We start from the raw sequence: 20,712 nt of genomic DNA on the forward strand, positions 1-20,712 counted from the left end.
TACAGAAGTGAACAGAGTGGACTGTGGTTGTCCAGCCTCACTTTGAACCTCCCTTTCTGCAATTTTTCTCCTCAGTTTGTGCATCCTGGGCACTGAACACTCAACTGAATACCTGCAGCCTGCATTGCCTGGGCATTTATCCGCAGGGAAGGTAGCTGAAGCCTTTAATGATTGTCTAAAAGAGACAGTAATCCTGGTGGCTTTTCTTTCAGTAAACAGATCTGCTGACCCTTGGCATGCCTGTGCAGTTACGTCTGCAGAGTTATGCCTGGAATATTATTAGTTGTTGCTCAAAGCAAGGGTGCACAGTGTTATTTCACTCTGTTACACACAGATTGTTCTGGCTAAAAATAAGTTTTGAACATTAGTAAAAGAAACCCACACTCAGAACACCAAAATCAGCATATTTTGCAGCAAGTGAAAAATCCAAATCTTTTGCATGCGCCAACGTACTTGGAATGCACTTTTTAAAACAAAGGTTTATTGTTTGTTTTTTTTTTTAATCTGTGAAAAACTTCTGAATGTGGGGAAGGGCAACCGAGCAGCTGATAGCTATATTCAGTATGAAAGTGCTCCTGGCTGCCTTGTGTGGGTATTTAGATCACACTCACAGGCCACAAATATTTGGTTAGATAATGGTGCTTATCTTAAACATTTCCTACCTTGCTTTTTTTCTGTCTGTGGGGAGTGTGAATGGAGTTGTCCTTCACAGTACTCTGGAAAAGATATGAAGAGAAATGCCATCAAACTGCACAGGGAGACACATTATCTGCATATATATTTTTATGTGCTTATGTGTAGTAATGTGTATATCAATTACACCTGAAAACCATGCAGGTTGTGGTTTTCTGTTTTGGTTTCCTGGCAGTTCTGTACAGTTGAAAAAACAATTTTATTCCAGGTTGATCAGAAATATGTCTTCTAAAGTGCCAGTCAACAAATAAAACCCCAAACCCATTTTTTCAAAGTTAAGGGTTAAACAAAACTAGCACTGATTTTTCCAAAGTTTGATTTAGCCAATATTTTTCCTTATACTTCAATATTTCAAAAATTAAAACTGATCTACATTTGTAATTGCATTATGAATTGTGTAATTTAATGCTTTGTAATTTAAAAAAATTTTTTTCTTGGTTTTCTAACCAGTTGTAATTTTCCAAATGCAGTCTCCACTTATTTATTTTCAGCTGGGACTGCTTCATCTGGACCTCTCCCTGATACACGCTCGAGAGACTGCATCTCTGAGCAGGGGCCCCATAAAAGGTTGAGAGTGTGGGGAAACATGAGCGTGCCTGCAGGAAGGGTCCAGGTATTAAATCCCATCCCACGTTACTCCTGGATCACCAGTGGAACTAGAGAAATGGGAAAAAATGTGCCTCATAACCCTTATAACCCGAATTATCCCGTGGCCTGATGATCAGCCTGGAGTGGGGGATTAAATCTCTGGATCCCAGAATAAGGGATAGAGAAAGAGAAGCACAGGGAGGTTGCACTATAATGTTATGCTTGAGTGTGGCATATATGGACATATACACACACACACACACACACACACACATATATATATATATGTATATAGTATATAGGGGGGGGTGTGTCCGAATGAGGATAGCATGGAGATGTACATGTTACTCTGTACTAAATATTTCCTCCATGGATGTATGTGAATATAAATGTGGAAATAAAATGGAAATCTTATGTATGAGTAAACTGTATAGTCTAGTGAATGTAGGGGGTGTGTATGTGCTTGGTGTGTATGTGCGCATGTGTGAATTTAATTAGTATGTGATACACGTGTGTGCTTGTACACATTTATCTTATATTTGCAAGTGACGAGGGGAAAATGGTCATTTTTGGGAAACTAAACCCTGTTTCTTCAGATTTACAAAAGCAGACGTTCTCTCTCACCCTCTGACAGGCACTTGCCGGGCCGGGACATTGCTGGGATGCCGCGGGCGGCTGGGGAGGGGGAGGACTCGGTTCTTACCGGCTGTGCGGGGCTGGCGTCAGCAGCAGCAGCTGTCTGGGACAGATACAGAGCCGACAGCTCCTTCACGGAGGGTGCAGAGGACCTCCCTCGTCCTTGCTGAAGTATGTGGCTGGTGCTGCCTGATGGGTCTAAAAATGACCGTGCCCGATCATCTGAAACAGGGACAGAGGCGTGCGGTGAGCCACGAGCCACAGGCGGGAGGGCAGCGCCAGCATCGCTGTCCACGGGCTCTGCCAGGCTTCTGATGCCACACACCGAGTCCCCCCACAGCCCCACCCCTGTCCCCCAAAACTTAACATCACACCCCTCTGGTTCAGGGAGAAAACATGGGCATTCTCATCTCCTTCATGGCTGAGGTGGATGTTGAGCCTGGATGAGAGTAACACATTTGGCAGTGACTTGATTCCTGCATCCCTGGGCAAGGCCATCACCAAACATGAGCCAGTCAGAGGACATGGAGGAGCTACACATACCCAGCTCGAGCCAATTCCCACTTTTATTGCTCCGTGGCCACACCACTCTCCTATGGGTGTGCCTCACAAGCAGTTATGTCCATTTATCTTTGCCTCTCCCCTGGGAGCTCATTTCAGGAGAGATGAAAAGGGTGAGACTTGCCCCAGGATGTAGCAGGGAGCCTTTGGTAGACCCAGAGGACCAAACCCTGCTCTTGAATTTACAGACCTGATATTTTGAGCTGCACCAGCTCCCATGGGGTCCCCACTAGAGCTTCAGTTTTCAAAGAAAGAGGCAACTTCAACATGTAGCTAAGACCTTTTTTTTTGCGTTAATCTGCCAGGTGTGAGGATGGCCATCTCCACCTCCCATCACAACCATATATAATATATAGAGCTTTACACCTACACGATGCATCTCAGCCCTCCAGGTTAGTCAGGGCTGCAATTTCCCTGTTGCCACTGTAAAAACACGAGAAGGTTCTCCCGTTCTCTGCAGGGCTTGCACTGCTGCATTTGGATTTAGTGAGGTATTTGCAATGCTTTCTGTTTGAACAATGGGCTCTCTCTCCACAAATCCAGCTATTGCACAGCCAGGAAAGGGCTGATGTATTTTTTAATACGTGCACACTAGAAGCACTGCAGCCATTCCAGCATTCTTTGCCCTCAGACCTCAGCCCCCAAATCACGGGAATTACAAAACAACAAACCTAATGACTCTTCTTCTTTGTGTTCTGCATTTAAGTTCAGATTTCCAAGTTTTTCTTTAAAATACTGAAAGAAACTTACTCTGGTTTTATTTTAAACCGACAAGAGGCAACTTTGTGCACTAAAGGTACTTCAAATGAAATACCAGTTTCTATAGGCACAGACAAGCACAAAAGAGCCATGATGATAAGAGCAGAGGGACCTCAGACCCTGCCAATTGTGCTGCTGGCAGGTGCCAAACCCCAAGATTTCTGTTGTCCTTCGTTCCAGCTGCTTCTGCAGGTATGCAGGCATTTTGATGCAGAACCAAGGCTGGATACATGGGGAAGCAGTGGGATGCAATACAGATTTAACTGCCCAGTTCTGCTGGAGGTCAGTAGGGCACCAGAGGAAGAAACAGAAGAAGAGATTTCCTTAAGGCTTTTTTTTTTTTTTCCCCTAAATCTCCATGTAAATATAGCACCTTTCTCCCTGATTCCTGCTGTCCACAGCTTAAACATTGAGGCAGAAGGAATTATCTGTCTACAGCCACTGGAGCCGGTGGCAAGGCTGGGGTAGACCTGCTGCATCCTGAGATAGGCTGTGAGGTTGCAACCACCCTCTGGTTGCATCATTTCCCCCCACTTTTCTCAAGACACCCCAAACTTTGTCTAGATTCTGGATTTTTGAGGTGAACAGCATCCTGGAAATCATAGAATGGTTTGTGTTGGAAGGAACGTTGGAGAACATCTCATTCCAAGCCCCCTGCCATGGGGAGGGATGCCACCCACTATCCCAGGTAGCTCCAAGCCCTGTCCAGCCTGGCCTTGGACACTTCCAGGGATCCAGGGGCAGCCACAGCTTCTCTGGGCAACCTGTGCCAGGGACTCGCCACCCTAACAGTAAAGAATTTCTTCCTAATATCTAACGCCAATCTCTCCTCTTTCAGTTTAAAATTGTTCCCCTTTGTCCTAAGGTCATCAGGAGGGTTCTTGCAGCATGTGCTGAGTTAGCTGCAGAAAGCTTTGGGGAATCTGAAAAAATTCCTTTTGAGGAATTTGAAAAATCTTGTCTGCAAATCTCTTTCTTTCCTCCTATATTGCTGAATTACCTACTGGAAAGGCAAGAAGGAGTCCAATCAGTCTGGCAAACAGAGAGTTTCTTCTCTGCATGGTAATGAGATTTGGCGAAGTCCTGCAATAAGAGCAATGGGGAACACTGGGCACAGTGAGCCTTGCTAGATTCAAGGTAGAAAGGAAACCAAGCACAGATTTGCAGCCTTTCTGGCTGGGAAAATGAACACAAGCCCTTGACTGTCTTGAACACCACCTCTAGGAGATAGGAGCACCTCATGGAAAGGCAGGGACCCTGCCTAGGCTGATGTGAGTGTTCCTGTGATTAACCAGTTCAGTCTGAAGCATTTAGCAAAAGCATCCCCATGTCCGTGAGCTGGGCTGGTGATGTTTAATGGTCTCCTCCCACCCCAGGCTATGGGCATTACTGCTGAGATGATATAATTTGTACTAATCTGTAGGCCTGTAGGTTCACATACTGCATAAAGAAAAGCAACGTGCCCCTCCAGCCACGAACAAATAATGCAGCTGAAGGAAGATTTCCAGTTCAGGCAATGGAAAGTAACACAATGTCACAGGGCTTGTTTTAACAACAGATATAATTAGACACAAGGCTTTTGTTGAAGGCATCCCCTTATCACTGCCTTTGTTTTTTCTTTTTTTTTTTTTCTTCTTCCCTTCTCATTTTTGAATATTTTTTTTGCAGTGCGCAGGCTGTGCACAGCCCTGTGTTTGCTTATCACTTCTCACAAAGCCTCCTGCGTTGGAGAGGCGCTGCTCCAACCCGCTGGGCTGGCTCTGCGCTTGCACGAAGTCTGGTCTCTGCCTGAAGAAACAGGCTGCTGCCACCCTCTAAATCGCTAATTATAGATAAGAGCAGAAGAACAACAGTTTGTGCCGCTAACGGGAAGGCTGAGTTGTCACGTGTGCGCGGATCGCGACATCCGAGCGGCACCGAGGACATCCCAGGAGCTGGGAGCGAGGTGCCGCTTCACAGCATCCCCTGGGAGGCAGCGGGGAGCTTCCCAGCTGAAGATGCTGAAGCACAGCTAAAGGTCGCTGTGCACACCAGGCTTAGGGTGATATTTGTTGTGGGTGAGGTGGAAGCCCAGCCCTGCAGGTCTCTTGTGCCGGGCTCCACATTTCTGCCTCGCTGAGCACAAGGGCTCCGCTGGCGCGCTTGGCATCCGCTCCAGCGCTGAGTGATGCATCCCGAGCCGCGCTGATTGACTGCACGGACTGCAGCCCCAGGGGTGTTAAACATGATCCTTCGGGCATTAAAGCATCCCCTGAGAGCTAAAATAGGAGGAAAAATCTCCTGAAAACCCCCTCCTCCCGTCCCACCCAGTGGCTGGCACCGCGGCCGACGGCGCTGCCGTCCAAATGAAGGATACAGGGAATGTTCTTCCCTGCTGGCGTTTGTCGGCAAAATGTCCTTCGTGCCAGTGTCTGGCGCCGGATGAATCTGCACATTTTGTGTGAGGGGCTGCAATGCTAGGATTGCCTGTAAGGAGCTGTCGGGTTTCTTGAGCTCTTCCCCTGCCCCACGTTTGCGCAGGTCGGGCTTGGTTTACAGCCTCTCTGTCCTGTAGATCACACCCCAGGCAGGCAGGGAGGGCTGTGGACATGGAAACTTGCAACAGGGGAAAAGAATTCCTTGTATTCGTTTGTACTCACTGATCTTTCTAAACACAGGGGGAGAAGACAAGGCAATGGGGGAAAGAGGCTCTAAAATATTAATCCAGAATTTCATTCACTTCCTCTCCATTTATTGCCCATAAACCACTCAACTCTCTGTCTCCTGCTGGAGGTAATATTGCAGGTCTCTTGAACCAGAATCATCTTACACCTGGCAGCCAGCTCCTAACAAGTGGAGAACAAATCACCAACAAGACCTCTGCCCCCTCCCTCCCCTGAGAAAACCCCATCTCACCAGTAACAGGGCAGCTCTGTCTCACCCTGCTTTCTATTTAAACCACTTCATCCTGTGAATAAACAATGCTACCCACCTGTTGGTGTCCACCACCTCTGCCGCTGGCACTGCTTCACAGCCCGGCTCCCACCACCAGCCCCAGTGAGCTACCGAGCGCCTGAGTCACCTATTAAAAAAGGAACCTGCAAGCTCAGCACCAGTCTCCCGGGTCGCCTGGCCAACCACATGTCATCAGCTGTGCTCCCAAAATCAGCCGCCCTGAGCAAACACAGCTGCTAAGCAAAGCCCTTTGTGTCGCCGCGCGCGCCCCACGGCGCTCCGGGAGCTGGGGGTTGTGTAACGGGGCCTGGGATCGGAGGGGGGCTTGCACAGGGCTTGCACGAGTCAGGGGAAAGGGGTGGCCCTGTGGGGCAAGTTCTGCCAGGGTCCTGTTCCTCTCCATGGCTCACTGAAGGGAGCAGTGCCGGGGAGAGCATCTCCTCTTGAATCTGGCATCCTCAATCCCCTGCTCCGTGGCTGACTGACATTGCTGCTCTGCAGGTCAGTTTTGGGTTTGCCATGTTGGCTGCTGGGCCTGGCATGTCCTGTGCCATGGAGCACAGATGTGTTGTGGTCTTATGCCTTGGCTACACCGTGGTTTGGGTGCCATGATACATTTGGTTCATCCCATGGTGCAGGACCCAAACCCAGTACTCAAAGGCCAGGAAGAGCAAAGGGAGCCATGTCCTGGAGCTCCTTGGCACCAGGGAAATCAGGGCAGGAAAACAATTGATTTCTTCAGACTGTGAAAGCAACTTTCTTTTCCAAGGGGATGGAGGTAAACTGACCAGGAGATGCTGCTTTGTGACGCTCTGGGCTGGTTGTTTCCTGGAAATTTGGGGCTGGCATTTCTCCCTGCCTGGGATCAGCCATGGTTTACCCCCATCAGACAGTCACTACCAGCTCAGCCTCCTGACCCAGAAGTGTGTGTCACCCCTGTGTGACTGAACGTGTCCCCATTCCCACCTGCTTTTCCCTGCTGTTCATTCCAGTGGAACTTCAGCAGCTCACTGACCTGTCCCAAAGCTGGAAGTACATCCCTCCAGATGGGAACCCCATTTCCTAAGTGCCTCTGCCCTTGGATGTGGCAGCTGCATACGCAGAATCACATCTGTCCCATCCTCCTCCCATTTTTTCTCCCCAGAGAATCCATTCCCTGACAAAAGTGACTCCTAAATACCGGCACAGCTCCACGGCTGGGCTGGGGTAATTTGCACGGATGGGTGAGCACCCACAAAAGCTGGCTGGGAAACCAGTGCTGCTGCTTAATCCAGGAGCCAGGCAGCCCGTTGGGGGTGCTCAGTCAGTGGGGAAAGGTTTAAATCTCTGCCCTAACCCTCTGCCCATGGCCCTGGTCCACAGGGAAGCTCTGCCAGAGGCGACACATGCTGAAGGAGGTGTGGGAAGCAGGGCAGGCTCCCTGCCACCCCAGTTCGGAGGCTGCTGAAAAGGTGAGTGGTCCTGGGATGTTTCAGTGATGGGTGGGCAGGGAAGGGTAGTCCTGGGAGGGTGAGGATTTGGGCAGGGGAGAGCATCTTTATTTCTCATTGCCCTCACAACCCATTTGTGAGGCTTTAGAGAATGCTAAAATGCTATCTGGTTTCTCCAAAGGAAGTGGAAAAAACCATGGGACAAAGATGCAACGGGGAGCATTGATGGGATTTTAGGCTCTAGCAAAGACTGAAGACCAGTCATGCTCTAAAACACCCTGCTCACCCTCACAGGTGCTCCCTCCTGATGCCTGGATCACACTTTGTTCTCTTTGCAAACTGCAGTACTTTCTCTCATTTTCAGTCCTACAAAGGACTGTGCGTGTTTGAAATTCAAGCTTTTTCTTTCTGCTGTGGATTGGCCCTTTCTGTGGCAGAGTGGCAACTGTAAACATGTTCTTTTTACACAGAATTCATGCGGGTTTTTACAGTTTTGATCCAAGAGTACCTGTTTGTTATAACTGTATGGGCTAGGAATCGACCTTTCAAAGTGAGAACTGAGATTTTCACATGCTCACCTACCAACTCAGATGTAAGAACAGCACTGATTACAGTTGGATGATTAATGTAAATCATACGACCTAAAAAGGCTTTTTTTTCTGATTCCAAACTTTCATGAGTACACCTTGTCCTTTCAAATGAATTTGTCCAACATCACATACAATAGATCCCTGATTTGGAGGTGGGGAGCACTGCTGGTATAGAACATAAATGTAATGACTAACACATATCAAATAAATAGAAATCATTCCCTTTTGAAAGGGTTTAAGAGAGATTTCCCTGTCTGCAAGCCATATTGCAATTATTAGAGGAGCTCTGGTACATAGAGTTAATAGGTGAATTCTGGGGTGGGAAATGGGCTGAAAAGAAAACCACCAGAAGCAGAAGAAGGTGCTAGACAAAGAAGTAAAATAAAATAATGTAACTAAAGACCAGCTGTGTTGAAGAGGAAATAAGATTTAAATTATCATTTCATGCTTTAGGAATTGCCTACTAATTATAGTGAAATAATTAACATTTTGCACATGTATAAAGTTGCATTTGCAAATCTTAGAGAGTGGGAGGAGGTGAAAGGAAAAAAAAAAGTGTCTTGTTTCCTGCCCTTGATTGTCAAAATCAGATCTCTTTGCAATTTCCAGCACATCCAAACAGAAGGTTCGTGATATTTGATCACTTCTGCAAATGTTTTTGGCTCTTCGGTGTCAGCTGGAATTTCTTTGCAGGAACAGCATCATGACCCCACAGGTACTTTAAAGAGCTTCTGAGAAGAGTTGGGAAAATTTAGCCTCAGGCAGAGCTGAGTATCTGCCCCAAGGCAGCTTGGGGCTATTTCTGGGCTTTGCAAAAATCCAGGAATGTGGAGGACTCTATTCTGGGCACCAAAAAAATGCCAAGAAGCTCTGCTGAGAGACAGCTGCGAGTGGCATTGCTGTTTAGGGACATGGCCTTCCCGAGTGGGCCAACTGCTGTGGGCTTGTCTTTCCTTAGGGAGGGTTCCAGCATCGCCCCATCACCCCACGTTTTGGGTACCAAGGGCCTGGAGGAGGTGGGTGCAGCCCCGCCTGTCCCCTCGGCATTGCCTCGTTCTGTGTTCCTCTGCTAAGTTAATAAAGGGTTAATAAAGGCCGAGTGGATGTTTAGTGACTCTGTCCCTGGCTGTGTGTCAGTGGGGGTGTCCAGCACTGCCCCCTGACACATCGTGGGTCACGCCCTCCTCACACCGTTCTCGTACCCTCCAGTGACTCTTTATCTGCTATTCACAGAGGTGTTTTTCACTGGAATGGTGATAAACACCCCTGCTTGACATCCATTCCCCGGCTTCTCTATCTCCCCTATCCCATCATCAGCACTACTATTATCCCTAACCCCTCTCCCTTTTATCCCTAACTTCCCTCCTGCAGCACAGCTTCTCAACCCTTGCAGCCCGGAGTTCAGGATGACCCCTCATGATAGCAGCTTCCCTCCCTCTAAAATCCCCTTCCCAGGGAAAGCAACACCGAGCTCCCCACTGGAATAGCCTCAGCCTGGGGAGAGGGCATCTTGGCATGCCACAAATACCAGACCTTTTAAGGGAAGCCCTCTTTCACCCCTCTGAAGAGATACCTTGGGAAGGTGTGTGCAGGCACGAGCCCTTTGAGCATCCCCGGCCTCACATCCTGCCTGGGATGCGGGGCCCAGCTGGGATCAGGCTGTGGCGTGCAGCTCTAGGCATTTCTTTGCCATGCCATGGTGTTTACATGGGGGCATTGCAGGGATGCCACGGACCTGAGGAGCTGCAAGGCCATGCCTTGGCTTTCTATTCTTGTCTCGGTGTTTCCATGCCGCTGTCGGCTCTTTATCACCAGCAGACAGAAAACTGAATACTGTTTTAGACGAAAGTGTCACACCCCAAACCAAATTAGCAGTATCCTTTAAAGAGAAAACCCCAAACCCACTTGTAGCTACTGAGATTCCTGGGAAATTTCCATTTGCTCCTGGGTAAGGCAAATTGCCAACGAGAATATGGGAGAGGAGAGAAATGGTTGGCTTGAAAGGGTAAGGTACCAGTAAGGTACAGTACTTCAAGAAAAGATTCCTACTACTCTGTTCAGACCCAGACCTGGGACTTTCACCAGTGCTGAAGAAGGATTTCCTCTCTCCTAGTAACTGGTTTAGGGCATCCTTGCCTGGTTTGCCCCCAAAAGGAAGTGTTTTTATCCTAAAAAATACTGTTCAAGGGCTGAAAACAACCTTTGTAAGATGTTCCTACAAATTTTTATCCATGCTGAATCCCTTAATTGCCACTAGTGAATCATCTACCACTTTGCCTGGACAAGAATATGGATTTTTATATTTTGCCTCTTCTCATGAAGTGACATCTGTACCTGAGGCATAGGGGAAGAAAGACAACTCTACCTCTCTTTTCCCAAATCCCTGTTTTCTAACAAAAATCTGAAGCTATTTCACATATTTTTTGATACAAAGATTTGAGTGACAACTAGAGACCTGGAAGGAACTGGGGAAAGCTACAGAATTTCTGTTATTCTCAAAGCCATCAGAAGGATGTGAATCTCAGAAGGAAATTTCAGGCATTGACAAATGCATGAGCTGAAAAAAATACTGCTTTCAGCTCAGGCCAGGCTCTTCCTACAACGACTGAGGGCAGCCCCAGGGCTGGACCTGCAATCCTGGCTCTCCTGGTGACCACAAGACAGCCCTTAGAACCAAAAGGCAAATGGATAATCAGGTGTGAGACACATGTGCACACACAGGGGCACATTTCTGCTCCATCTTAGAGTGACACAGATTTTTGGAGTGTCCTTCCACACACGTGTGCACAAATAGGGAGTGGGGTATGGCCATATTAATGCTGCTGACCCCACAGGCTCCTGGAGCCCTTTGTTTGGCTCAGGGTCACAAACACATTTCTCAGCCCTCTCTGGAGATAGGGATTGAGGAGACAAGGAAAGAAATTCCCTCTTTAACTAATCCTTCCCTGCCTCCTGTTCCCTAGGGATGTAAGATCAAGCAAAGCTCATTTAGTTCTGAACAGTCCATGTCTTGCTGTCTGCCCATCACCAGTCCTGAGCCCAGTTTGGGTCTGGAAGGTGCCCCCTCCCCCCCAGCATCCCTCTGGCTCAACTGAATCCCATACAGATTCTTTTCCCTTTTTTGTGCTCAGAGTGACCAGAGTCATGGTAAATAACAGTGTTTTCTTGGGAGAGAGCTGACACTGACCCCTGTCCCCATGAATTTCAGCCTCAAAGCTGTGAACTTCGGTATTTCAGGATGGAGGAAAAGCACCCAGGTACAAGGCTCTGTTTCTGGCTAGAACATGCCCAGGTGCCCTAAACCACAGTCTTGAACCAAACCAAAGCCACCACACATGGAACACACCCTCTGCAGCACAGAGCAGGATTTACCAAGCTTTGGGCCAGCAGAATAAAATCCATGGCTTTTCATGAGCTGCAACACTACTTCCATAGTGTGAAACACTAAGCATCCTCCTTTGCCCTTCATTTTAGGATCAGTCTGAGGTTCGTATTCATGCAACCCTTCACCCCGCTCTAATCTAACCCAAAATTACTTACAGGGAGGTCTCTGTAGTCCCAACAGGTGAGTCACGTCTCAGACAGCCCCAGTGGAAAATCTGCGTGAAAGCCAGGGCCAGGCAGCCCTTCGAATATCCCAAAAGGAGCCCTGCTCCACACCCCACACCCTCGGTCCTGTTCACTGCCTCCCAGTGGTCTCTGGCAGCTGGTTTTATCTCAGAGTGCTGGGCTATGTTGAGAGGATGAACCACTTGGTCTATTTTTAGGGAACAGTGAAATTGCTCTTCCACCAGGCTGAGTCAATCATGAGTCCCAGCAGTCCCGCGCAGGGGTTGGGAAAGGCTGGAGCCCTGGCTTATTTTCAGAATTTATTCATTCAAAATACCCCTGGTGTAACCTGGTACGGGACAGGGGATGCATCCAGGCAATGGTGCAAAGGGGAAGAGGCATTTGCCTGACTCACTGTCATGTCCTCAGGCTGTGACCCACACAGCCAGGCCCCCCTGTCACCTCTGGCCACAGTCAAAGTTTTAAGAGAAAAGCTGGGAAGGTGACAGGGATTACCTACATTTTCTGGTTCCCTATTCCCTCATGAGTTCCAGTATTTTAGAACCAAGAAGGAAAAAAATTACTTTGGGAAAGTGACTGAAAGAAGGACAACCACTCTACCTGCCGCCGTATGGTAAGCAGGGAATTGCTCCCATCCTTGCAGCAGTGTGGTGTCACAGGTATCTGCTTCTGCTCTGGGAAGTGTTTGGAGAGGGATAATAATAAAACACTCAACTGTGGAGGACTTTTGATGCCCTCAAAGTCCAGCTGGGCAGTGGGTACTATTTTTAGCATGTTGATGGTGGGTAAAACTGTATGCCAGAGCTGGGGATGCTGCCTGGACAAGATAATTTGCAAATGCAAACATAACCAAGAGCTCTGAGCATGCTTTTAAGAGTCCACCTTTAGCAGGCTGGGATACCAATATGACTAATGTACCCAGTAATGTCGAACCAGTCCCAGCTGCTCTCTCTTTGGTTTGCTTCTCTGTCACCTTTAGAGAGTGTATGTTTGAGAACATCACCCCATGGCAATGGAAGATGCGGGCTGGCTGTGCCAGTACCAGAAGTGCCCATCACCTGAGATAAAACACTCCACGCTCTTTGTTCCAAAGTGCCAAGCAACTGATGCTGATTTTCCAGTTTCACAGAATCCCAGAGTGGTTTGCGTTGGAAGGGACATTAAAGATCATCCAGTTCCCAACCCCCTGCCATGGACAGGGATACCTTCCACTAGATCTGGTTGCTCAGGGCCCCATCCAATGTGGCCTTGAACTCTTCCAGGGATGGGGCATCTACAACTTCTCTGGGCAACCCATTTCAATGCCTCACTACCCTCTGAGTAAAGACTTTTTTTCCTAACATCTAGTCTAAATCTCTCCTCTTTGAGTTTTAAATAATTTCCCTTTGTCCTCTCACTATGTGGCCATGTAAAAGGTTTCTCTCCCTCTTTTTGTAAGCTCCCTTTAAGTACTGAGACATTTAAGTTTTTTCATGCACTTCTCCTGAATAGTTTTGCTGGACTTTTACAGGGGTGTTTGGAGGGGCTGCTGCCCCTCTCTTTTCCCTGTGGGTCTGCAGGTATCAGAAGAGGATGCTACACATCTCCCAGGCTGCAGTTCAGCATGAGGTGTGGTTTCCTTGCCAACATCACATCCCATTACATCATGTCCAGCTGCAGATGACCATCTGTTTTCACTGGGGCTCCTGGAAGCGCCCAGCTCCTCTCTACCATAGCCCAGTTTCTTTAACCGTCCTGCAGGGCTATGAGTTGCCATTCCCCTGCTGTCTGTGTTAAGCTCGGTGCCTCAGGAGATCATCACCCCTCCTTCTGTTGTGGTCTCTGCGTTCTTTGTTGCTTCCTTCAATAAATGAGGGTCAGAAAAAGAGCTGTCAGGAGGGTGCTGGACATGTCCTTGATGGCCAGCCAGGCAGAGGGCTGGAGATGGCAGAGGCTGTCAGCAAACACACACCTGCTCAGGGTGGCAATGGGGTCTGCAAACACAGCAGCACACTGGGGACTGAGATATCTTATTCGTTCCATGTGGATGGAGGGACACAAACACACGAAGTGAAGGGCAGAGCAAATCAGCTCAGTCAGCAGCTCACAGTGGGTATTTGTGTGTCGTGGCCTGCCTGTGCCCAGCAGGAACACACAGGCTGCCTGTGAATATTTGTGTGGAGCTCTCTTTTCATCTGCAACAAATATGTGTTCTGCCTGCACACATGGCTGGCTGTTCTCACTCCCCCTGTCTCTCTCCATCCCTAGGTGAAGGACCTGCTCTGCTGTGGGCTGTGACTCCCACGAGTGTCCCCGTCAGTGCCCCTGCAAACAGGTCCTGCAGCCCTAAGAAATCCGAGCTACCTGACAGCTCTGCACAGCTCCTGGGGAAAGGGTTTTGTCCTCCTGTCTGGCAGACAGCAACTAATTAGAAGGCAGGAAATGAGGAAATTAAAAAAAAAAAAAGATTACTGAGGCACTTAGATTTTCTGAGAGGCACTGAGGGTGTGATGGGAGGGATCAGCATCCTGGGGATCTGGAGCAGAGGGCAGACCTGAGCCCTTGACTAAGATGGGGTGGCTCTTGCTGGAAGCCCAGTGAAGAGGGCAGGAGGGTCTTAGCAAGGGAAAGGCTCTGTAGGTTAGATTGAGTGAAAGCAGAGACTGGGGCTTGCAGGAAAAGCCAATTAGGAGGGACAAGCTTGTCTGCTTTGATTGTTGGCAGAGCTCAGCCAGGCTCAGCAGAGGCTGATCCCTCCCCTGCTCTCCACGACTGCCTGGGAACTGCTGCATGCTTCCATGGCAGCCTCCCCAAAAAATGCCTGTGATCTCAATTTCCCTAATCAGCTGTCACAGGGGCTGGGAGACGTGACAGGGGATGTGTGGCACGTCCTGCTGCCCCTTCTTTCTGCGATGTGAGGCGTTTGAGTCGGGGTCAAGATGGATCTCCTGCTCAAACACCCCAAGTTTCCCTCCTGCCCGAGCTGCAGATTGGGTCCTTACAGGAGTCCTGACGTTCAACTCCTGCTTGTCATGCCCAAGAAAACCAAAACTGCTGAAAGGGAAATGAGTTTTAAGGATTATTACGACTGCAGGAGCCTCTATCACGGCAAGTGCCAGAGCTTCCTTGAACTCGGAGCCGTCTGTAGCCTGAGCACAGCCTTTTATCTTAAATCAGCCTTTCCCCCCCGCCTTTCAGACCTTTCCAGTTCACTAGCGATGTTCTCCCGAGCCCGTCTGCTGAACAGCGTGCGCAGACGGCGGGATGATGGCTGCAAAGCCCCGGGTCATGGCGAGAGGGAGGGTGGCAGCCTCCCCCCACCGCTGGGGCTGGGACACAGCGCCCGGAGCATCCTTGCGAAGCCCGATTTTGGATTGGCAGTGAGGCAGCTCCGCGGTCACTAGATGGCACCGCACCCCCTCGCAGCAGAACGCGCGGGGGCTGCAGCCAGCAGGGGATGAAACCTCCCCTGGCAAGCAAACCCTCGAACCAAGCCTGGGTCCCCTTGCGTGCAGGATGGGCGACTCCACTGTTTCCTGCCCTCTCCTTCGCCTCCTCTCCTTGCTTTGAAAATTCCCCTTGTGTAGAGGTGGAAATGAATAGAATAGAATAGAATAGATAGAATAGATAGAGAAAAGAAAAAAGAAAAGAAAAGAAAAGAAAAGAAAAGAAAAGAAAAGAAAAGAAAAGAAAAGAAAAGAAAAGAAAAGAAAAGAAAAGAAAAGAAAAGAAAAGAAAAGAAAAGAAAAGAAAAGAAAAGAAAAGAAAAGAAAAGAAAAGAAAAGAAAAGAAAAGAAAAGAAAAGAAAAGAAAAGAAAAGAAAAGAAAAGAAAAGAAAAGAAAAGAAAAGAAAAGAAAAGAAAAGAAAAGAAAAGAAAAGAAAAGAAAAGAAAAGAAAAGAAGGAGGAGGGGTTTGCAGTTGGTTTTGAGGCTGCCTGGATGCTCCATAATTTGCAGTCACCTCAGGCTTCTGTTTCATCTTTGCTCTGCACCGAGGTAACATCCCCATGTGCTCTTCAGCTGGAAGCCCTGGATAATGGAGCAGTGTTAATTGTGTATTAACACAACATGCACAAACCAGTGTGCATGTCCCTCTTCCCTCTTCATTGGCCACAATTACCTCTCTCTGATTGCCAAAATTCATCTAGAAGTTGTTGATTTTTAATTCCAGAGTACTCAAGAGACTTTACCTGAAGTAAATTAGCTGGTGCCTTCTCCTTCTGAATATTAAAGTACTCAAGCTTTCAACTATTTCCCATTGGGAAAAATTGTCCCTTGATTTGCCGTCTTCCTTCCTAGGAAGAATTTTGTTCTGCTGTGTAAATCTTCTAGTGCTCAGTTTAATCTCATTACTGCAGACTACAGCTGCTTGGACCTCTTTAATTAGTGACTTGGTGACGTCTTTGGTGGCAGCTTCCTCTGGATCATCTGATATCACCAGCACGACCAGGGGCACAGCCCAGCTGGTTTGGCTGCCTGGGAATGTACTTTTCTCTGGGGTGTAGCAGCCGTCCTCTTTGAGCAATGCTCAGGCCTGCAGCAGTGTCTCAGGTGTGACTGTGCTGTGCCTAGAAAGAGATGCAGCCACTGGTGCTTTGGCTTTCTGTGCTGTTATTCAGCTCCAAACTGACATGTGTTTGCTGATAAACCCAACTCCAGTCAGCAGAGCTGTCTTGAACACTGCCATGCTGTTGTCTTCTATATCAGACATCCCAGCCCCTGAGACCTGTGGTCTGTGCTTAAATTATATTAGTGTGTGGCTTCAAACTGATGCCATAAAGATTTTTTGCCTTTTCTTTCATACCCCTTTTATACCTTTTTTACAACTTCTGTATTCTTAGTGCTTTTGCCGACATTCTTGGACTTGTTTGTCAAGCTGAGACTAAACATTTTAGAAGCTTTGTAGGTAGGGATCAGTGTGCCCCAGACCCCAAGGTCCTCTCCAGAACACATTCTGTAAGCTAAGATAGAACCATCCAGGAGAAGGTTCCTTGGGGAGGGGGGCTCACTTGAGCCTCTCATTGGGGAATTTTTCATAGCTATGGTAATTAGTAACACCTATAATGTTATACCAGATCTTTTGGGGGGTGCATTTTTGCAGGGTGCATTTTGATGCATTTGACCTGGACGTGTGCACCTAAGGATCCTTAAAATAAATACCAAGGTAAAATCCCTTCTAACCATATTTGACTCTTGATTTTAAGACCAGGAAAAGGCATCAAAACCACTTGACACTGCTTTCCCCATCCCAAGTCTGGGATATCCCCTCCTCATCCCTCAGGAAGGGCAGTGGGGCTGTCCCTGTGGGATGGTGAGGAGGCTCCCGTAGAAGATCTGCCCTGGTCACTGCTGGGGCCCGTGGACCACCACCATCTCTCTCACTCCATGGGAATGACAGAACACAGCACAGGTACAGCCTTGGATGTGTCTGGTCCCTGAGAAATTTTGGACAGCTGGTTCCTGGGCTTTTTTAGGAAGCATTACAACTCCCATCTCTGAGCAAATCCAGCACCTACCTCAGCAGTAGCTGTCGTATTCCCAGCTCCCTGGATGGAATTGCCTCCCCAGAAGGACCTCTGGGACACAAAGCCCTTCCAATGAAGAACGACCACATGAAGCCATGGCTATTACAAGATCTTTGAGTCAGGGGCTGGGGAGTGGTGTAAGGCTCTAAGATAGGCCATGATTCACCCCTCACCATCCAGAGGAAAAGACGTTCCTGGTGCTGGAAAAGGCACACAACACTGTGACAGTGTTGAGCTAGATAGAGTGGTGACATCATGTGCTCTGATACTAAGAAAAAAAAAATCCCAGCAATGCTGTGGAAACCTCAGCTCCATCATTTGTGTGCTCATGTAAGAGAGTTCTTTTCCCATGCAGCTGGGTAATTAAATACAAGGTCTCAAATCCAGGCAGCGTGTGATCCTTTTTCCCTTTCTTGTGTGACAGGCAAGAAAGAAATGAGAAGGAAAAAGAACAAATCCTAAATCCATGGTTTAAGGAGACCCTGGATTCCTGATCCAGGGACAAAAATCGTGGGATGGTCCAGTGGTCTCTAATCCAGTCATTATGGGATTTTTGGAGACCTGCTTTTTTTCTGGCCCAATTCAAACAGCAAAGTTTGGCAAAATTCAACTCTTTCCCATTCAATGCTTGGATTTCTCACTCTTGACAGATGCCTCATGCCTTGAATTATCCCTGACCTGCTTTAGTCCCGATGATATCATAACATTAGGGATCACTTACATGCTCTATCTTAAGCCAAGGATGACTCTCTCTGATGCACCACTGCTGCCAAATTCAAAAGGAGCCCAGCCAAGGCTCCTTAGTTAGGTACAAAGGAACCTCTCCCTCTTCCTCTCCTCAAGGCTGAGGTGCAGGAAGATATTACTAGTCCCAAACTAAACATGGATGTATTTCTGCCTTGGTATTTAATAGCAGCTATTTTTAACTGCTGGGATAAGAGCACAGGGAGAGCCAGCATGGCTCTGTGGACTCATCACTGGCCCAGATCCTGGCTGTGCTGGGATTTGCCAGCTCCATGTGGTGGGACTGATCAGGGCTGCAGTCAAGGGGTTGTCTGCTCTCTGTGCTCCCTATCCTTGGTCACACTCCTGAAGGTCCAGTCCTGGCAGGACCCACATGTCCCCAGCCAGCATCACCCGATCAGTGTCTGCTGCGGGGTTCTGTGGGAAGCACAACTCCATGTAAGGACCCAGCAGACCCTTCCCAGCTGCAGCTATAGAGGTGGAAGGAGGGTAGCAATGACACCTGGTAACCAAAATAAATCCAACTCACAGCTTCTGCCTGTGGCTGAGTCATCGGCTGTGTCTGGCACCAAGGAGATGTTCCCCTGCCTGTCCCGGGACTGCTTCCCTTCCTGTGTGGGAACAACAGCAGGGAAACAGGTAAGTTCCCACAAACAGAGGAGAGGAGCTGCGCAAAGGCCCGGTGTGGGGAAAGTGACAGCACCAGAGGTTTTCCAGAGGCAAAGGTGGCTTTTTTTTCCTGTAGGACCCAGCCTTGGCTTTGCTCTGTTCTGTCCAAGGGCTGTGCTTCACAGTTTTTGATGCTTCACCTCATTTCCAGAGCTAAATGGAATTTCCCCCACCCATCTTTGATTTTGAGGCCACCTTTCAGAGTCAGGACTATCTGTCCATTTCCTTTACCAACTCCCACAAAGATTTTTGTGTCTCAAACACAGCAGTGATTGGTGTCGCCCTTTGCTGCACTCCCAGCGAAGGACCAGTCCCTCACATGGACTGATATCAACAGCAAAGAGATGAATATGATAACTTCTTATGGATCTCATCCATAATTAATATTCCAGATGATGCCAACATGGTTGGTATAATTTCCCATGTTTCCTTGATGTAGGTCTTTCTCTAGGCTGCCCATTCCTACCAAGTCCTTCCCTCCAGGAAGAGGATTACCACAAGGAATGGTTTGTGGAGCATCTGACCTCTGCCTCTGGTGCCATTAAATCACCCAGAGCTGGGTGGCACTAGACATAAACATCCACAGGGAAACTTGTTCCCTGTTCCTAGGGATTGGCATCAGTGGGTGATGAAGCACCACCACGAACTCCAGGAATATATAAGGATAAAATATATTTCCAGGGCCTTTTGAAGAAGAGCGCCTACTGACCTTTGCAGCAGACTCGCTCCATGTGCTGGTGGCAGGACTCCATCGTGCCTTCCTCTGGATGCTCTGGAGAGGGGAAAGGAAGGCTGGGTCTCCATGGGGTTTGCTCTCCATGCTCAGGGGCTGGATCGTTGTCAGGATGCTGCCATGATCAACCTCCCTCTTCCTCAAAGACCCTTTGGGAGATGGTGCCTCCAGTGGGGCACAGTGTGAACTCTTACAGTGTGGGGTGATTTTAGGGGTGTCAGAGCTGGTTGGGAGTCCTCTGAAATTCCTTGCTGGAGTGCCAATCTTAGGGATGGGAGCACTCTCCATGGGCTTGCTTGAGCACATGTCACAGGGATGACTTTGAGGTAAGGCACGGTTTTTCCCCACTGGAATGACATTGTTCTGTGATGGATACCTCGCTTCCATGAGCTAAAAAAAACCAAAACCAACCAAAACATCGAAATAGGTTCTTACATAATTTCAATAACAAATCACGTGAAATTTTTATTTTCTGCTCTTCTACTTCAAGCATCACATCTGTTATTTTCTATCTTTGTGGAATGAAAGAGTATCCCACCGCTTTCTACGTTCTCTGAAATAATGTCAAGGACACAATTTAACTTTAGTTTGTTTTTGAAGAGTTGAAGTTTCTGTCTTGCCTGTTTCCAGTGAGCCCTCCTGACTTGTCCATGAGCGTACAAGGAAGCCTTGGAGTAGAAAAAATATGGCCAGTGGTTGTCTTCCCTCTTGGATCATTGCTTTATTCCCATCTCCATCGTCCTAGTCTATTGAAAATGTGTTTCCAAACAGTTGGAAACACCCACCCCTCTGTCATTTCATAGGAAACCTCCAGTTTTTTCTTAGAAAGCGGCACTGATAATAAAAATTTTCTGATTCTACCTTTTGTTTAATTAGATGGAATTAATCTTTCTGTGGTCAGTGGGAATCAACCCCTTCTTTTGCAGAAAAGCTGGATAAAGTCCAGAGTATCTGCCTTCTGGCATGTTATCTTTTTTATTCCAGGTTGTAAGAGGCCCCTTATCACAAAGCAGGGTCAAATGAGCAAACACAGAGCTAGAACTGCACATTATGCCAATGAGTTTGTAAGCAAAACATGAGGGACACTGGTAGGTGGGAGGTGCCCCTTTGCCATGATGTGAGAACAGCAGTCACAGCTTCTGGCCCAGGGGAATTCCATTTGAGATGCTGAAATGCAGACACCTAAATGAGCTGTGAGCAAAATCTAGTAATGGACTTCATGTCCAAGTCCCATTATAGTCAAAAGCACCAAGCCAGTGCTAGAATGGCAGGGTAGGATGACAGAAATGACACCAGCACCT

The 20,712-nt window shown here is 48.0% G+C and overlaps 1 protein-coding gene across 3 annotated transcripts in view; it reads right to left on the reverse strand.

Annotated features, from left to right (window-relative positions):
• XIRP1 (xin actin binding repeat containing 1) overlaps nt 1-19,651 on the reverse strand; it is a 29,118-nt gene extending 9,467 nt beyond the window's left edge. The window contains exons 1-4 of one of the 3 annotated variants that reach the window (XM_048318253.1): nt 19,388-19,651; nt 18,539-18,620; nt 1,985-2,139; nt 663-716 (exon numbers count right to left, since the gene is read on the reverse strand). In XM_048318253.1, the coding sequence (XP_048174210.1) occupies nt 663-716; nt 1,985-2,139; nt 18,539-18,620; nt 19,388-19,498 (402 nt within the window). In that variant the 5' untranslated portion in view covers nt 19,499-19,651. Of the gene's footprint in view, nt 1-662; nt 717-1,984; nt 2,140-6,208; nt 6,258-18,538; nt 18,621-19,387 lie in introns of those variants that run through there. The other 2 variants (XM_048318374.1, XM_048318331.1) reach the window with 2 other exon arrangements.
• Between the last annotated feature and the right edge of the window lie 1,061 nt (nt 19,652-20,712).

Source organism: Corvus hawaiiensis, chromosome 1, assembly GCF_020740725.1.
Source record: "Corvus hawaiiensis isolate bCorHaw1 chromosome 1, bCorHaw1.pri.cur, whole genome shotgun sequence".
Classification (NCBI taxonomy): domain Eukaryota; kingdom Metazoa; phylum Chordata; class Aves; order Passeriformes; family Corvidae; genus Corvus; species Corvus hawaiiensis.